General features: G+C 39.8%; 1 protein-coding gene across 1 annotated transcript in view; it reads left to right on the top strand.

Annotated features, from left to right (window-relative positions):
- Positions 1–18,363, top strand: part of ABHD5 (abhydrolase domain containing 5, lysophosphatidic acid acyltransferase) — a 33,130-nt gene that overhangs the window by 9,189 nt on the left and 5,578 nt on the right. The window contains exons 2-6 of the mRNA XM_042474721.1: positions 5,000–5,085; positions 6,537–6,909; positions 12,152–12,306; positions 15,444–15,555; positions 17,111–17,297. Of these exons, the coding sequence (XP_042330655.1) occupies positions 5,000–5,085; positions 6,537–6,909; positions 12,152–12,306; positions 15,444–15,555; positions 17,111–17,297 (913 nt within the window). The remainder of the gene's footprint in view (positions 1–4,999; positions 5,086–6,536; positions 6,910–12,151; positions 12,307–15,443; positions 15,556–17,110; positions 17,298–18,363) is intronic.

Below are 18,363 nucleotides of genomic sequence, written 5' to 3'. Positions count from 1 at the left end.
CTTTACGAAGGCATGCCTCTGGTCCACTAGTCAAAGTTGACAAAGGCAGTCCTGGCCACAGTAGCCATATAGCTTTCCAGGAACAATGTTGGATCTGGTGGTGCAGTGGTTAAATGCCTGTACTGCAGCCACTCACTCAAAACCATAAGGTTGTGAGTTAATACCAGCGAAAGGGCTCAAACTTGACTCAGATTTGCATCCTTCCGAGGTCGCTAAAAGATTATTGGGGACAATTAGCGTACAATTGTAAACCGCTTAGACACTGTTAGTTCAGTATGAAGCGATATATAAATGAAGCTGTGTGTGTATATGTGTGTGTGTATACGTGTGCGGCTTCAGAAGGACTTTAGCCTCGTCTAGAACAGGATGTAATCCCAATCCCAGTTTTGTTTTTATGTTGACCAAGAAAAGTATTGTTTTGCCTGGACTGAGCCTTAGTTTGTTCATGCACATCCTGACCTTTTGTTGGATAAGGTCAAGAAATTCAGGAGCTCCACAATCTCATTGGCATCAGCTGAAAAAAATAAGCAAGCTAGACCAAAACCATCCCTGGACCCAAATAAGAATGGATCCAAATAATCAGCTTTATTTATAAATGCTTGGAGTTATTCTGTGCTACTCCTGACTCTAAAACTTCACTTAAAAAGAAAGAAGATTGAGTTTTGATTGACAGTTACCTAAAATGATATCACCTTCTCAGCACAGGGAGCTAATCCCCCTTACCAAGACAAGCTACACTGTGTATCCAAGTCAACCTGAAAGTGGTAACTCTCACTTCTCAATCTCCACCACAAATTGTGTATGTCTGAAGTTTTTGGGGAGGGGAGTGATGGAGGAGATCATATATTGGTGGATGATTTTTGGTGATTTAAAAGCAACTTCTCTTTCAGGGGTCCAGGGGCTTTTGAGGGTACCCTAGGGAGTAGAGGGAGCAGGGAAAAGATCTAAATACAGCTTCCAGCCTGCACTTTCTCCAACTTGTTTTTAAGAGGATTTTAAAAACCTTTTTCAAAGAAGCATTCACAACCTGTAACATCCAGTTCCACCCCCTTTATGGTAGGATCAACCATCTTGTCCATATGATCAGGTTGAAGGAACAGAAATTCCTCAAGCAAAACTGGACAAATGCTTGCCTCTGTTATCTCCCCAAAATCTACCCTCAATGTGGAGTCCAGGTCAGAACAGAGATGAGGCTGGGCGCCATTCTATCCCCCATGCTATTTAACATTTACATGAAGCTACTGGGAGAGATCATCCGGAGACCTGGGGCGCAGTGTTATCAGTACGCCTTACACTGATGACACCCAGATTTATTTCTCTATGTCTCCGGCTGTTGCAGTGACTAGGGATGACATCTCTCCTCTGGATGCCTGCTTAAGTTCAGTAATGGGGTGGATGAGGGAAAACAAACTCAAGTTGAATCCAGAGAAAACGGAAGTACTAGTGATAGGTCCTTCAGGTCCTGGGAAGGAAATTAGTTACCCTGTCCTGGATGGGGTCACACTTCCCCTAAAGGATGAAGTTCACAGCTTGGGAGTACTCCTGGACTCATCGCTACAATTGCCATCTCAAGTAGATGTGACAGCCAGGAGTGCTTGGTACCAGTTTCAGTTGATACGCCAACTGCATCCGTACCTGGACCGAGGGTACCTTGAAGCAGTGGTACATGCACTGGTAATCTCTCGTCTTGATTTCTGTAATGCGCTCTACATGGGGCTACCCTTGTACCAAGTTTGGAAGCTTCAATTGGTACAAAATGCGGCAGCCAGATTGGTCACTGGTTCTTTGAAATTTGACCATATAACACCTATTTTGAAAGATCTTAATTGGCTACCCATCAGTTTCCGAGCACAATACAAGGTGTTGGTTATTACCTATAAAGCCCTATATGGCTCAGCCAAATGTTTGCAAATGTTTCTGATATAGAATAAACAATGGTTATAAAGATATAGGTATTTCCAGAATTTTAATTACATTTTCATTGACACTGTAATTATTACTGATCTCTAATGTCTATTTGTAGCATTGGAAGCATTATAATTTGTACACATTAATGATAGATGATTGAAGTTTATTGTTGCACTTCTGAGTCTTGCACACTGAATGGTGCAACATCCTGTTTGTCATTTTAAAATATGTGTATTTGGAGGGCAGGAAGTAGAAATTTATGACTTATGACAAAGCAATGGACTTTGGGTTTTTTTCTGTTTTAGTACTACCCAGGCATTTCTCAGAAATTTCAGTCTGTGTAGCTAATACTTTTGCCTATTATTACAAGGCATCTTAAGTATCTTAAACACATGGCTTACTGATACTATATGATGAGATGATTATTGAGTCTATAATTGACATATTTAATGGGATATGAGAGTGTTTCTTTTCCTTTATTTTAAATATTTATATTCTCTGTGTCTGAAGGGATCCACAAGGTTACTGAAGTTTAGTATGTCATACTTGATTCAGTTGTCAAAATGCTTCACCAGGTTTGATGAAAGGAACAGAGTTTATCCAGTTAGGGGTGGGTGGGATGATTGAGGCGTTGGAACTTAAAAGGTGGTTCTTCAAATGTTCACATACAATTTCTTTCTATATTCCAGAAACAGTTCTTGGATGCTATGTGCTTCATTCAATTTCTTGCATGGGCTGTTGCTGTTTTTTAAATTGTATTCTATTTAGATTTTACATAAATAGGATTAAATAGGAATGTGTGTTTCTTTTGTCATGTTTCTTTTGTCACTGCATAACCAAAGTGAAGCCATAATTCAGATCTGTGTGCTTCTGAAATGCTCACTAAACAGAACTTTCATTTTTCAAAGTACAGTGGACCCTTGTTATACGCTGGGGTTTGGTTCCAAGATCCCCATGGATAACAAAATCCATGGATGCTCAAGTCCCATTAAATATAATGACATAGCAAAATGGTGTCCCTTATAAAAAATGGAAAATCAAGGTTTGATATTTGAAATTTATACCTTTTTTGAACATTTTCAAACTGTGGATGCTTGAAGCCGTGTATAAGAAGGGCCGACTGTATTGTAGTCCCAGATCTATACTCCTACGTCATGAGGATACACCTTACACTTGGGCCTTTTCTTTGCAGAGCAAGCAGCTTGCATTCTCATTTATTCTAAATCTGACATTATTTTTCTAAACAACATACATAAAATATGAGAGGATGAGTTCATACATGTGTGCAAGTTTAATAATTTGTCAGTTTCTGAATCATTAGTGATTCTATTGGTGTTTTTTCTGACATGGCCTATTAAACCTCTGCTATCATAAAACTTTGCTCCTGTTCAAGATAGAGTTTCCATTCACGATACACATTTAAAAAATAAGACTGAAGTCCTTCCTCTTATCTATTGGTATGATTACTCAGGAAACAGTTATCCTTCTTCTACCTTCACCTCATCATTCCTTGTCATGCCCCTCCCACCCCACTTGCTTTCTTCATGTGTTAAGGCTGAGTACTTCAGTACAAGAACATGAAACAAAATGAGCAACTGGTACAACTTTTATGGTTCATCTGTGCTTCATCTATGGTTCCTTAAGGCTTTCTGGAATGAAAGAAATATGTATAATGTTGAAGAGAGAGCACATGTGGGTTATTGCCCCTTTCACACACAGTATTTTGGAACTGATTTCAGTGTAAGTCAAAATACGTTATACAGTTTTATCATATCTATAGAAATTTCATTGAAAACTATTTGCATTTCCCACATCTACATTATGAGACTATACTGAGTATTACTGGTTTTTATGGTGTGCAATACCAATGAGGTGTCCATGACCAGTCACTGCTTTTGAGTTCCACTCATATTTCATAGTACAGTCTGCTCTTGCTTTATGTGGGAGATCCATTCCAGACCCCCCCCCCCCACGTAAAGCAAAAAGCGCATATGCTCAAGCCCCATCGGATAAAATGGGGCTTGGGCTTGCTGTGCGGCCGTACATGTGCGTTGCGGGCGCACACGCCATTATTTTTAATGCTGGGTGGCTTCAGCGTATGCTGAAAGCCATCTGTAATTAGCCCGCGTATGGCGTGGGCTTACTGTATAGAGGCTGATTTTTATATACAGTCATCCCTCCATATTTGCGGATTTGATTATTCACAGATTTCATTAATATGTTCTCTCTAGGACTGTCTAGGTCAGTGGTTCCCAACCTGTGGGTCGGGACCCCTTTGGGGGTCGAATGACCCTTTCACAGGGGTCACTTAAGACCATTGGAAAACACATATTTGCATGTAGCAATGAAAATAATGTTATGGTTGGTGGTCACCACAACATGAGAAACTGTATTAAAGGGTCACGGCATTAGGAAGGTTGGGAACCACTGGTCTAGGCCCTCCAATGCAACTCTGTGGTCAACTTTAACTAAAAGTTGCACTGAAAGACCATTTGTATTTACTCCAGTGCCATTCTATGGTCAGTGTATGTTGGACATTGACCACAGAGTTGCACTGGAGGACCAAGAGATTCCTAGAGAGGTGTCCTCTCAGGTAAAAACAGTGTTTTTGTTAATTGTGGTTTTTCCATATTCACGGGGGTCTTGTTCCCCTAACCCTAGCGAATATGGAGGGACAACTGTATTACGTTACTACCAAGTACAGTGCGCCCGCGCCATACGCGGCCTTGAGCATACGTGCTCAAGCTGCGGGGGGCGCGCGGGGTGGAAGGGGCGGCGCGTCCCATTCAATTGAATGGGCGCGCGCGCCCGTTGCACCCCGCGCGCGCCCTCACCGCCGCGCACGAGCCCCCATTGTTTCCAATGGGGCTCGAGCATAGGCGGAATTCGCCTTACGTGGCGGGATCCGGAACAGATCACCTGCGTAAGGCGAGGACGCACTGTAGACTGGTGGTGGCCATCTGATGAAAGATTAAGTGAATTTCTATCTTTACTCTCCAGTGACAAGCCAAGAACCATAATATCTACTGCATGTCAAAGTGAATATCATGTATGTTTTTATTATACTGTTTGTTAATTCTGATTGCTCTAGGTCAGGATGGTTATCCAGTTGGCTACCTGCATGGTGTCCTACTTCACTGGTACATCTTAAAGATGCTGAAGAGAAAATATTGAAATGTAAGCACTTTGTGGTAAGATATCTCCAGCTGATATGATTCATTTATATCTTTTCTCACCCTGGATGTAGTGGGAGAGAGGAAAAGGAAGAATTAGTAATGCGTGAATTGAACTTTACCACATTAGAGCATTTCAGTGAAGAAGAAGAGTATATGGTAGAGGAGTTAATCAAGGTTGTTGTTGTGTACATTCAAGTCATTTCTGACTTATGGCAACCCTAAGGTGAACCTATCACGGGATTTTCTTGGCAAGATTTATTCAAAAGGGGTTTCCCTTTGCCATCCTCTGAGGTTGAGAGTGTGTGATCTGTCTAAGATCACCCAGTAGGTTTTGATGGCCAAGTGACGATTCAAACCCTAGGCTCCCAGTGTCCTAGTCCAACACTCAAACCGCTACATAATACTGGCTCTCAAGCCAGAAGATACTGTGCTCAAATAAAAGTAGTGTGGCCTATCTAAATTGTTAGTTTTGTTCATTGTACACAAAGCTCTCAACAAGCTGATCATTTTTTTCTTCCCTGCAAAAAAACTGAATGGGATAAAAGTTACATTACAGCCTAGGGGCATATCCAGGCTGGCAGTACTTGTAAGAGATTCTACTGGCAAGTACTGTAAATAAGTAGAAAAATATTTTTGTGAAGATATAAGGTAGACTGCATGCCAATATAGTACAGCTCTTTATCTGTTGTTTTTTATTCTATACTTCTTGTTTAAACCTTTGTAACATTGAAGAAGTACTAGGTTTCTGTGGGTAGTCTTGCAAGAATATCCTGAAGGCACCAATTCCATCTGATCTTGGAAGCTAAGCAGGGTCAGTTATGGTTACTACTTGAATGGGAGACTACCAATGAATACCAGTTGCTATAGACTATATTTCAGAGAAAGAAACTGGCAAAACTACCCCTGAATAATCATTGCCTAAGAAAATTCTGAAATCATGGGGTTGCCATATGTCAACAGGCAACTTAAAAGCAAATACACACACTTGCAAGAGCTTCTCACAGCATCACATTTTGAAAGCAGTTTTACATTTATTAACATAAACATTTCAGTTTAAATAACTAATTTAGTAGGCACTTTTCTGCTTAATTTTTCTGCATTTATGACTGATAGTCAGGGATGATGAGAATCATCATTCAAAACAACTGGAGAGCAACAGATTGGAGATATCTGCCATGGAGGATAACGATTCTCACCTGTCCACACAGGTGTGAGCTTCAGGTTGCTTGCACACAGGCCATATAAGAAAGAGTAGTGTGAGTGTACAAGCCTTGCAGCATAACTCTGCCTCCTTTGGGACAGCTGCTACTTCCTGTTGGGCAATAAGGTGCCATTAGTAGGAGCGAGAATACTTATCCAGTGGACTTGTATTTTTCTGGCCCTTCTCCTTTTTTATAAGCATGTTTCAATACAGTTGCTTGAATAATAAGGTTTGTGTGTTTCTTTCTTCAGGTATCACAAGTACATATAGTAAACAGTATGTCTTCATATCCAATGGAAACAAAATATGGACGCTAACATTCTCTCAGAACCTTTCACAGAAAACTCCCCTTGTTCTTCTCCATGGATTTGGAGGTGGTGTTGGACTCTGGGCTCTGAACTTTGAAGATCTTTGTGAAAATAGGACTGTGTATGCATTTGACCTCTTGGGATTTGGACGCAGTAGTAGGCCACAGTTTGACACTGATGCAGAAGTAGCAGAAAATCAATTTGTAGAATCTATTGAAGAATGGCGACGGAAAATAGGATTGGACAGAATGATTTTACTTGGACACAACCTGGGTGGATTCCTGGCAGCAGCTTACTCTCTGAAATACCCATCAAGGTACCTGAAACTAATACATCCCCCCCCCCCATATTTGGCAATGGCTTGATTATACAGGTCTGCTAAACTGAGGACCATTAAAAACTTTTTTTATAAATGTATTTGACATTTGAAATTCCACAATGACCTCAGATTTGCTCTATCACTTACAGTTTTTTCACTGCTTTGACGTGTCCATGTTTTAACATTTGACTGAATGAAATGACCTTGCAAAGAATTCTCCTGCAAAGAGTAGGAAAGGTTAAAGGTTTTAAGTCTTCTGATAGACTTTAAAAACACTTTTAATTCACTGATATTAAACACAAAAATCCATTTGAAGGCCCTAAAAGAAATCACACTGGTACATCAATGTCCACACTTATCCAAGTTGAGTAACAATTGAATTGGTTTAAAAAAATTGTGAAAGAATTGTTTGTGGTATGACATTTTTACTGCATTTTTTAAATTTAGCATCCAAAAATACATTAAAAACAGCTACAGTATTGAAAAAAGTTTTTCATCACAGGCCTGTATTAAGTTTTTTGTGTTATATGGTACTGTATGCATCATGGAAAATTTGGTTAAATGAATATAATTACTTCAAATAGAACTTTGTTGTAAAATAGATTTCATAACTTTAAACTTAAAAAAATATAGACATTTCCAGTTGTATTATACAGCATGTTTTCTTCTAGTGGTCTTTACATGCAACAGCATACGTGATGTTAGCAAATTTCCCACTGTACCTTTGACTTTAAACGAAGGACTCTTTGCCCTTTCATGGTGTACTTACCTGGTCATATGTCCAGTCAGTTTCCACCACTGTTCTTACACATGAATATTTCACGGGAGTGTTTTTAATTTTTTATAGGAAGCAACTGTATTGTATGGTCAGCCCTCCGCTTTCGCAGGGGATCAGGGCACAAGACCCCTGTGAAAGTGGGAAAACTGCAAATAAGTGGGGAAAGGAGAGGAGGAACAATTACGCCCCCCGCTACTTTCCCGGTGGGATAGCAGGCTGTAGGGAGCCTACTATCCCACCAGGGAAGGAGAAGAGGAGCAGTTATGCCCCCCCCCCCCCGGTGCCTTCACCAGTGGGATAGCATGCTTGCCACAACCTGCTCTCCCACTGGGGAAGGAGCAGTTGTGGCCCCCACGTCTTCCCCAGTAGAATTGTAGGCTGTGGGAGCTAGCTGTCACACTGGGGGAGGTGTGATGTTGGCGCGCACACTCCTGGCTGCTCCCTCCCTCCTAGACCTCTTTCCCCCTCAAGGGGAAAAGCTTAGGAGAAGGGAGGAGAAGTGCATGTACAGTGGCAATGATGAACTCGCAAATAATCAAAACCGCAAGTATCAATGCTCCAAACATCGAGGGCCAACTGTAGTTGTTTAGTAAGATAACATTCAGGCTTTCTAAGCAATTACAATATACCTTCTCATTTGAAATATTCAGATAGTGAGTTGAGCTGCAGCATAATTAATAGAGTGGAACCTCTAAATAAAATTGAAGGGGAGAGGAATAGACATGTGTCTATTGTGACGTGTGTGCATAAGTGTGCGTTATGCACACATAAGTCCTTTTTGGACTGTTATATTGTCCTTGTACTCCATCCCAAAACCATCTTCGCAGGCATCTGTGAAGCCCCAGGAGGATGAGGAGATGGTGCTGCTGCTATTTCTACTTCTTACTGGAGGGAAGTGGAGGAAGAAGGGAGACAATTTAGACCATGGTGATACTGCTGATCTGGGCTCCTGGGGGAAGAAAAGGTGTAATTCATCCATGACTTAATACTTTTTTCTTCTCCCTTCAACCAAGTTGACTTCAGTTACAATGTCATGGTCTGAATCGTCTCCTTTCTGGTTTGCAGCAGGGCACACACACAAACTGGGGCTTGACAGCTATAGCGCTGTGTAAATTTACAGCGCTTTATAAATAAAGGATAATAATAATAATAATAAGAAGAAGAAGAAGAAGAAGAAGAAGAAGAAGAAGAAAGGGAATTCACCACTCTGTTGTAGGGTCCTGGATCCTCTGTTGTAGTGTAGCTAGATCATGACCATAGGTGTTGGGGAATGGTACAGTTAAGGAAGAACCTGTGAACCCCAGTCATGGCTTTTGAATACTTAGGATGGTTACACATAGGTAACAAAACAATTCTGCACAGAGTGGTTCATAAAGAATGTTAGAAAAGTAGAGCAGTTCTTATTCAGTTTTGCACCATTCTTTTTGTATCAGTCGGTATTTCTGGATAAAAGTCTCTGTGTATCTTTAAGTTACCTGTTGACTTACGGCGACTCCATTAATTCCATTGGGTTTGCTTAGGAGTTCCTTCTTCTGAAATATAGCCCACAGCACGTGGTATTCATTGGCCATCTCCCATCCAAATAATAACCAGAGTTGCTCCTGCTTAGCTTCCAAGATCAGGCAGAATCTGGTACCTTTAGAGTGTTTAGGTAGCATTTGTTGTTGTTAACTGTGCTCAAGTCAAGTTGGACTTATGGTGACCCCATGAGTGAGACACCTCCAAGCCCCCTGTCCTCAGCTGCTCTGTTCAGGTAGGCTCAGAGCCACGACCTCCTTGATTGAATCTATCCAACTAATATGTGGCCTCACTTTCTTTCTGCTGCCATCCACCTTTCTTAGCGTTATTGTCTTTTCCAGTAGCACTGGCTTCTCATGATGTGACCAAAGTGCAACAGCCTCAGTTTGGTCATCTTGACTTATAAGGAGAGGTCAGGCCAAATCTACTCTAGCACCCTTTTGTTTGACTTTCTGACTGTCCACAGTATTCCCAGCACTCTTCTCCAGCACCACATCTCAAATGAGTTGAGTTTCTTTCTATCTGCTTTCTTCACTGCCTTGTGAAGTCCATTATAAGCCCATTGAAATGACCAGGACTTGTTAGTCATTACTAACTTTAATCCTACTGATTTTAGTGAGTCATATCTAAGATAGACAAACACTAGATTTAGCCTTTTCTCTTTAAAGAACACAATTGTATCATGATTCAGGTGCTTATGTGTATACATCAACTGGATGGACTGCATTCAGATATCACATTAAAGTGACTTAACTGTACTTTGGCATGTCAGGAATGAACTTCAGTGAGTCCTAGGCACTTGCAGTTTCCCTTCTCTTATATGGCCATGTGAAGGAGTTTTTGTTTGGCTTCAGGACAATTTGCGTTGTTCTTACAAACTGTGATGAATATTAACTTTGGATTGTAAACTAGTTTATTTTAATCAAACTATGGTTAACATTAATCACAATTAAAAATTGAGCAAAAATGGAAGTTCCCTAGCAGAGGAGAGGAGAGGAGAGGGGGCATACATAAATTTGCAGCATGGAGTGGCTTATTCTCATCATACTAAACTGTGCCTACTATTGTTGTGAATAGTTTTGGTAAAGGTATGTCCAATAAATTGCCTCCTTTCAGATACTCAGATATTAAAATCTTCAGTTCATACTCTTAAATAAGCTATTTTTTCTTGGTCTCACCTTCTCTAAAACAGTAGATAGTAGATGTTATCAGATTCATGGATGATCGTATTTATAAAAACACGGGAAGCTCTGTTTTAACATATAAGACAGTTATGAGCATTGGACTAAGACTCTAGAGATCAGGATTCACTTCCCCACTTGGCCATGGAAGCATACTGGGTGATCTTAGACAAATCACATACTCTTAGCCCCAGAAAACCCTGTGATTGGGTCACCTTAGGGTCGCTGTAAGTCAGAAATGACTTGAAGTCACACAACAACATTGTCAGTACTGGCAGTAATTTCTCCAGGGTTTCAGTCAGGAGTCTTTCCCAGCTCTTCCTAGATATGCTGTGATTAAGTTGAGACCTTTTGCATGCAAAGCATGTGTTTTATTGCTGAGCTACAGAAAGAGCTGTTAGATTAATCCATCATATATGTTAAGTTAAAATGGAACATCATAATTGTTTTACTTCTGGGTATCATTCTGAGGAAATAGATGAATCCAATTAGACAGGTTCCACCATCTAAGGTGGGATAGAAATCATGTGACCCTCACGATGTCGTTGGACTGCAACACACAGCATTCCTCACTAGTTAGTTGTACTGGCTAGCAACTTGCAGTCCAACAATAACTGGTCCTTCATCCCACAGCAAGGAATGTTGTTGCAACCCAACAACAAAAGAAGGGCCATGGGATTCCCACCTTGATCTAAGAGCTATTATGCTGATAACCTGAGAGAGAGAGGAGTATGAAAGGCAAATAAATATTTGTAGAATGAGTAATCAAAGGAAGCATATACCCAGGAGTCAACAAATGTTGTTTGACCTTACTGGCCAAACAAACATTTGCTATCACTAGGATCCCCTGTCCCTCCAGAGTTCTGTCCTTGACCTCCTTGTATGTTTCCAAAATGAGGGGAAATTACATTTCTTTCCAGCTGAAACCTCTTCTTTTCCCTAACTTGGTCCAGGCCTCAGAGTTAGAGAAGAATGCTGGACCTCATCCCCTCCCCGCCCCCACCATTCCCTTCTCCTTTTGTGTTGTGTCTTTTCAGATTGTAAACCTTAGGACAGAGAACCATCTGTTATCCCCTCTGTTGTAAGCCGCCTGGATTCCCATTGATTGGGCGGCATATAAATAAATCCTATTATTATTACTGTATTATTATTATTATTTACTCCTTCAGAGGTGGAGTAGAGTAGAGGGTTGTTTGTTCCCCATCTTTGAATGGCTGTTCCAAGCTCAGTATACACATCTTGCAAATAAGATGCTATACAGTGTTGCCTTTCCCTTCCCCTCTTCACAACTGATGCTATGAATGTCCACTGGTCTTTATCTCTTTGCTCAAACTCCAAGCTGGAAGGTAGCTCTGCCTCTGCACCACATGTGTCCAGAGTGTCTTTTGAACACAGAAAAAAAGCACACACGCTTCTTGGAGATGGGAAGCTGAAGATTGTTATGGCTCTGCATTTGGGCACAGCAAAAGCCAATCCCTGGCTTGAAGAGAACTTTTGGATAATAGAGGGATAGGGTTCATTTCTTTCTCCTCTTTAGCTTTTGGTTTTAGGAAAACTTGGGGCTTATGTGACTCACCTGAACTGGCATCTTTCTCTGTTATAATGGAGCAAGTGGAGAGCACAGTTACTGATCCTTGCAAATTCTGTTCCTTTTGCTGCAGAATGAGTAAGCTTAAGAGATGAATAAATTGTCATTGATGCAGAGAAGCAAGACTAACCTTTTTCTTATATGCAACATATTTCCTATTGTTTATACCTACAGAGCAAAGCATGTCATATTAGTGGAACCATGGGGTTTTCCAGAAAGACCTTCCAGTGCTGAACATGAAAGGGCTATTCCAATCTGGATCAAAGCACTTGGAGCAGTTTTGAGTCCATTTAATCCGTTGGCTGGTCTCAGAATAGCAGGACCCTTCGGTGAGTGCTAGCTAATACATTATTTTGGTGGCATTGCCTCATTCATCAGTTCTAGGACTGTTATGGATTTGACTTTAGGTCATCCTTGTATATAAACACTAGAACAGTAACTAGTACAATAGCCAAGAAAAAAATTGCTTGTAAGGATATGCATAGGATTCCATGTATGTGGGTATTTTCAAGGTACAACTACTATGACAAGATAAACTTGGCTTGTGAGACAGCCAAGAAATAGCGTATTGTATCAGATTTAAACTGGATGGGGTCAGGCAGGCATTCTCTCTGTGTCTCACCTGACTCCTAAGCAATCATTAGTTGTTGTATGTGTGTGAATATGTGTTTTTGTGTGAAAGTTGATTTCTATATTGCTGTTATAAATAAAATTACATTTGGACCTTGCATTCTGGACTGATTTACGCAGGCTTGATTCCTGCTTTTACTTGCCCAACGCCCTCTCAGCAGCTTCCCTTGAGCTAATAAAATTCCCCTATTAAATAGTGGTTGTGGGTACCCTCTGGGAACCTGGCATTTTGTGTAACATATTGTTAGTTAGTCTGACCTAGAGTAAATCCATTGAATGAACTGGTGAATGGTAAACAAACATATAGCGTCTATATTAATTCTATTAATTTAATGGGCTTACTCTAGTTAAGGCTAATATAAGAATTCTGGCCCTTGTCCATATCAAAGCATTTTGTCAGAGATTTCTCAAATTCAATGCCATTTTCTTCATTCCTAAGGTTTCTTAAATTTACAAAAGGTAGGTAGTAACACAATGAGTTATTGATTTAAGATTGCAGTGAGTAATGGCAATAGATTATTATTTAAGCGTGATAATTGCCATTGGAACAAATTACCATATATACTCGACTACAAGTCAACCTCATGTATAAATTGAGGGCATGTTTTGGGGCCAAAATTATGGATTTTGCTATGACCCATGTCTATTGCAAGGGTAAAACTTAGGGGCATATAGTAAAGGATCTAAAGGATGAAGCAAAACAAAACAGTGTCAAAAAACTTTAAAAATTCTAGCACAGTGGTGTTCCAACACCATGTGCCACCAGGGGATGGTTCCTTCTTTTAAATAAGACTTAAGATACAGTACTTACATTGATCCATGGATAAGTTGACTCAGTTTTTTTGGGTCACTTTTTTGACCTAAATTTCTAGACTTATACAGGAGTATGTACAGTGCTTTTTAAAAGTTTACTTTGCATATTCTGTCTGTGACAAAAGCCTTGAGACACTTGGGCATGTAGAGCAACACAACTGAAAGTGTCATTCTTCAGGGCGAGCCAGTGCGTGTTATCAGCAACACTGGGCTAAGCAAATTTCATAACACAAAAATGACTGGATTTAAGGGTATCTGGACATATTTGTGTCTAGGTTTTCAGATTATGCTGAATTTTAATATTTATCTGTTTTTGCTGATTTGTTAGATGTCTGGGAATTTTAAAGAATTTTAAAGAAGCATCTTAAAAAGGCATTGAATATCAGGGAACATACTCACATATAAAATGTTAATTTTTCAGAGTCATTAAAATGTGAATTTCTCTCTACCTTAGCCATCTCATTTTTGATGTTACACTACAATGGGCTACAGTTATTTTTGATTATGTTGTATACATGGTTGAGTGATTTGTCAAGCCAAAGAAAAGAGAAGGAAGCTTCATTTGGAGTGCTGGCTTTTGAAGGCTCAAGTTGTAGCCTAGTTCTACACTGAAATAGATGGATTTCTTCCATTATGTGAGCGAGGTGATTTGCACTAAATATTTACATAAGTTGCAAGGAGCTTCAGTCTGTGCTGAATTACCGATAGTGATTGATCTCTGAGGAACTGCTTTAGATTGGCAAAGATTTCACACCCATTTTAAATCATACTCTTGAAACCAAACATCAAAATACACATCCATTTTAAATCTTACTCTTAAACTAGACATCATTGATTATGATGATGATGTGTTTATTAAAAATATTTCTATACCAGTTGTCATTTGTACAATATCCTGAAATAGTTTACAACATAAAACAAGGTTACTAATACGTCTGCTACTACTACTGCTGCACCATAATCATTGTCAGCTATATCAAGCATTAGTCCAGTCTAGAGTAGACCAGTTGAAATAACCTGTATTAGTTGTAATTACGAATCCCAATTTATTTCAGTGTGCCTAGCAAGACTAAGGCCAAATTTAGCACAGAAGTGGGAATTGTGAGTCACTCCAGCTGTTATTGGACTATACCGCCCATGAATCCTCACCCGTATAACCAGTGGTAAGGAACGCAGGGAATTGCAGTTGAACAACATCTTACTGGGCTACATAATTCCCACCCTGATCTGGCATGAAAGTGATAGTTATTGTTGTTTTCATTAATATTGCATGAAAGGATTGTGAGCTTTCAGTTCTGGTACTCAGAACAAATTTAAATGTGTATCATTTTATGTAAGATGTTTGCTGGTGGATCATGAGGTTATAGTAAAAAAAAAGTATATTTCATTGATGTCTGCTTGCTACTGGTATAGAATGGAGATATCTGTCCTTCTGCTGGAGAGATGGAAAAGTATCATTATTATTCACTGATGCTATGTAAGGTTTAGAAATACAGTAGAGCTTTCCTAGAGTGGAAACTTAAACTAGCAGTACATATGCATTCTCTCTTAAATGTAAAGGTTCAACTCAGAGGTTTCATTCCTCCGATAGAAGGAAGTAATTCTTGGGTTCAGCTCACAATTCCTCCTTCTGTTCAGTAAATATACAGTAAGTCTACATGGCTTCCTTGCCTTTTTGTATTTCATTTATGGCTGAGTAGCTTGGACTGAACCTCATATACCCAATGTTAGTTTGTGGCTAAAAACAAATAAAAGCAGTTTTGTGGGGAGAGAAATGCAATGTGAGATGTGGAAATCTTCAGTGTCCATTTCTGGCAGCCACAGCATTATCATTTATTAATTCCTGGCTAAAATGCCTGGTAATGCATTGTAGGATAAGATAACTTGATTCATCTCTGTAGCTACTGAAACAATTATTTATTACCATTACAGAGTGTTTTGAGGGGGGGAAATCATTCTGTACATGCACTTTGCAGTTTTATTTTTGTTTGAAATTTTATTTTTTTGTCTTGATTTATGACAGGATTGAGCCTTGTACAACGTATTAGGCCAGACTTCAAAAGAAAGTATTCCTCCATGTTTGATGATGATACAGTTACTGAATATATCTACCATTGTAATGTGCAGTCACCAAGGTAAGTGTAAGTAAGCAAAATCCTATATCAGTGATGGTGAACCTTTTAGAGGCCGAGTGCCCAAAGTGCAACCCAAAACCCACTTATTTATTGCAAAGTGCCATGTCCTTCTGGCTTTCTAGTAACAAACTCTGGCAAACTCTGTGCTGGGGCGATGGCACATGTGCCCACAGAGACGGCTCTGAGTGCCACCTCTGGCACGTGTGCCATAGGTTCACCATCACTGTCCTATATACTAATAGTGAGCCAGTTTTCTGAGTGTGGGTCCTTATGTAACATGCATGCACAGGAGCGAAATGTGAGTAAAGTTGGAAAAATCCAAGATTTGCAGAAGCAAAAAAAAAAAACCTTTAGAATGGAAAAAAAGTCCTTAAGTATAAAATAAATAATTCCAAACAACCCAGTGAGAGTTGAGCAAGCTCACTGAGCACAAAATGCTGGCAGATGGAAAAAGAAATGAAATGGGATGTTGTGGAAAAGCAAAGATATGACTCACTTAGACCTGAATAGCTACATTCTGCAATGCACCTTTGTTGCAAATCCCACTTGCTTTGTTAATGTTTGACTTTACCAAGAAATCTCCTGCATGTTACTATACACCATGGGTAAGAAATGTGTGGGTCTCCAGATATTATTGACTTGCAGGTGCCACCAGCCCTAAAAATTTTATCAAATGGTGAAGAATTGTGGGAGTTGCTGTCCAAGAGTTTCAGGAGATCCAACCATCCCCCATCCCGGCTATAGAAAGCGATGGTAAGATGGGTATGAAGAACACAAAAGCAGCTGTCCCAGATAGCGATCTGAAAAGTTGGACAGTCAGTTGAAAGCAGAGATGTTGTGACAAGAATCTATGGCTTTTGTAGATAGTTTTATCCAATTTGGTAGTTGTACTACAATGGCCAGATAAACACTTACTGCTATACATGATTGATTCATAGAATACTGAATGGTTTGTAATCTTTGCACCTCACCAAAGCCTCATCTCATCAGCTCTGTCATAAAAGTACTGCCTTGACTGTGCCAGCTCTGTGCGATTCTGAACAGCAGGAGCATATAAGAGAAATGCCAGAATGTGCAGAACTGTGTTATGACAATCAGCAGGGAGGAAGGTTGCACATAATTCATATAAAATCTTGGTTTTACCTACTTTTTATACATTTTTATTAAACCGTAACAGAGTTATTCTGTGTGTTTTATTGTTTTCTAAACAAAGTACAAGTGAACGTAACCTTGGTTTGTCACAACTACTAGAATCATGTGCCTCACCAGTTTCACTATTTCTTTGCCTTTACTCAGAATCAGTTTCAGCATTTTATCCTAAAACCTAGATCTGTGCAATGAAAATTAAAGAATGCATATCATTATATGTGCAACAGTGTGTCTGTTATTGTACTATGCAGCAGCCGTATGTTTCTTACTTTTTGTTACTAGCAGTGTCTGTTGTCTTTTTCATACATAATGGTGCTTCTATTAGGTGGGTTTGTATTTAATTTTAAAAAGTATAAAGTCCATGTCTACAAAACAGAATTGGTTTTTTTTTTTCCATATCTTTAAGTGGCGAAACAGCTTTCAAGAACATGACAGTTCCATATGGATGGGCAAAAAGGCCAATGCTGCAACGAATTGCCCATATGCACAAAGACATTCCTATCACTGTGATTTATGGAGCACGATCATGTATAGATGGCAATTCCGGGACCACCATCCAGTCTCTGCGACCAAATTCTTATGTCAAAACAATAGTAAGTGGGACATTCTAACCATTTTTGTTGATGGTTGCTATAAATTGCTTCCTTTTCCAGTGTGTTTGAATGACAGCTTTAAGATTTCAAGAGAACAAAGGTATAGTCTTTAGTAATGTGGCAGATAGGTTTGGCTATTTATTTCCCCCAGCTCTGACTCAGTTGTACAGTTATAGAATCAAAGGTACCAAAGATGATGATGACCCAAGATTGCCTTTGGCAATACAAGAACTTACTGCTAAAGCACCCTAAAAAGTGGCTATCTAGCCTCTGTTTAAAAACGTCAAGAGAATCAAAATCCCTTGCCCCATCTGTGTAGATGGCTGGGTAGAATTGGGTGGTAAGGCAAAACTTTCTTCATTTCAGTCTAAATCCAAAAATAATCCTATCTAGATATGATCCACAGTCACAATTCATGTAAATTACATTTATTTCAGTGGCCCTGCTATTTGAAGTACTAACATTGGATTTAACCCAAGAGTGAGAATCATGTGGTCCTCTGTGAGTCCCAGCAATTTTAACCTGCGTAGCCATTGGCGAGGAATGCTGCAAGTTGCAGACCAACAACATCTGACAGACTGCATGATTCCTGCCCTAGTTTAGCCCACGGCATCCTGAAAAACATTACAACTATATCATGCTTGCAGTGGCATTATAAGTGTAAACCAAATTGAATTTGATAAAACAGTCTATAAAAGAATTGCAGACAAAAATAACATTTAAGGACTACTTCGTCGCCAGTTGTTCTGTGTTGTCTTATATAGTTTAAATCTATTTGGATAAACAACTTCTCTGTCTTTGTACAAGCCCTCCCTTCATCCACCATCTTGAGGGAGAGAGAGGCAGGGTAGCTCCAAGAAGCCAAGTCCTCCCTCCAGTCCATCTCCCTTGGTCCAGGCCTCAGAGGTAGAGAAGAACTGCTGGACCTCATCCCCTTCCCCACCACCACTCCCTTCTCCTTTTGTGTCGTGTCTTTTTAGATTGTAAGCCTGAGGGCAGGGAACCGTCTAATTAAAAAGATTTATGTACAGCGCTGTGTAAATTTACAGCGCTTTATAAATAAAGG

The sequence above is a fragment of the Sceloporus undulatus genome, chromosome 6 (assembly GCF_019175285.1).
Source record: "Sceloporus undulatus isolate JIND9_A2432 ecotype Alabama chromosome 6, SceUnd_v1.1, whole genome shotgun sequence".
NCBI lineage: Eukaryota > Metazoa > Chordata > Lepidosauria > Squamata > Phrynosomatidae > Sceloporus > Sceloporus undulatus.
Note: the sequence above shows the minus strand (reverse complement) of the source record. Positions and strands in the feature narration are given on the sequence as shown.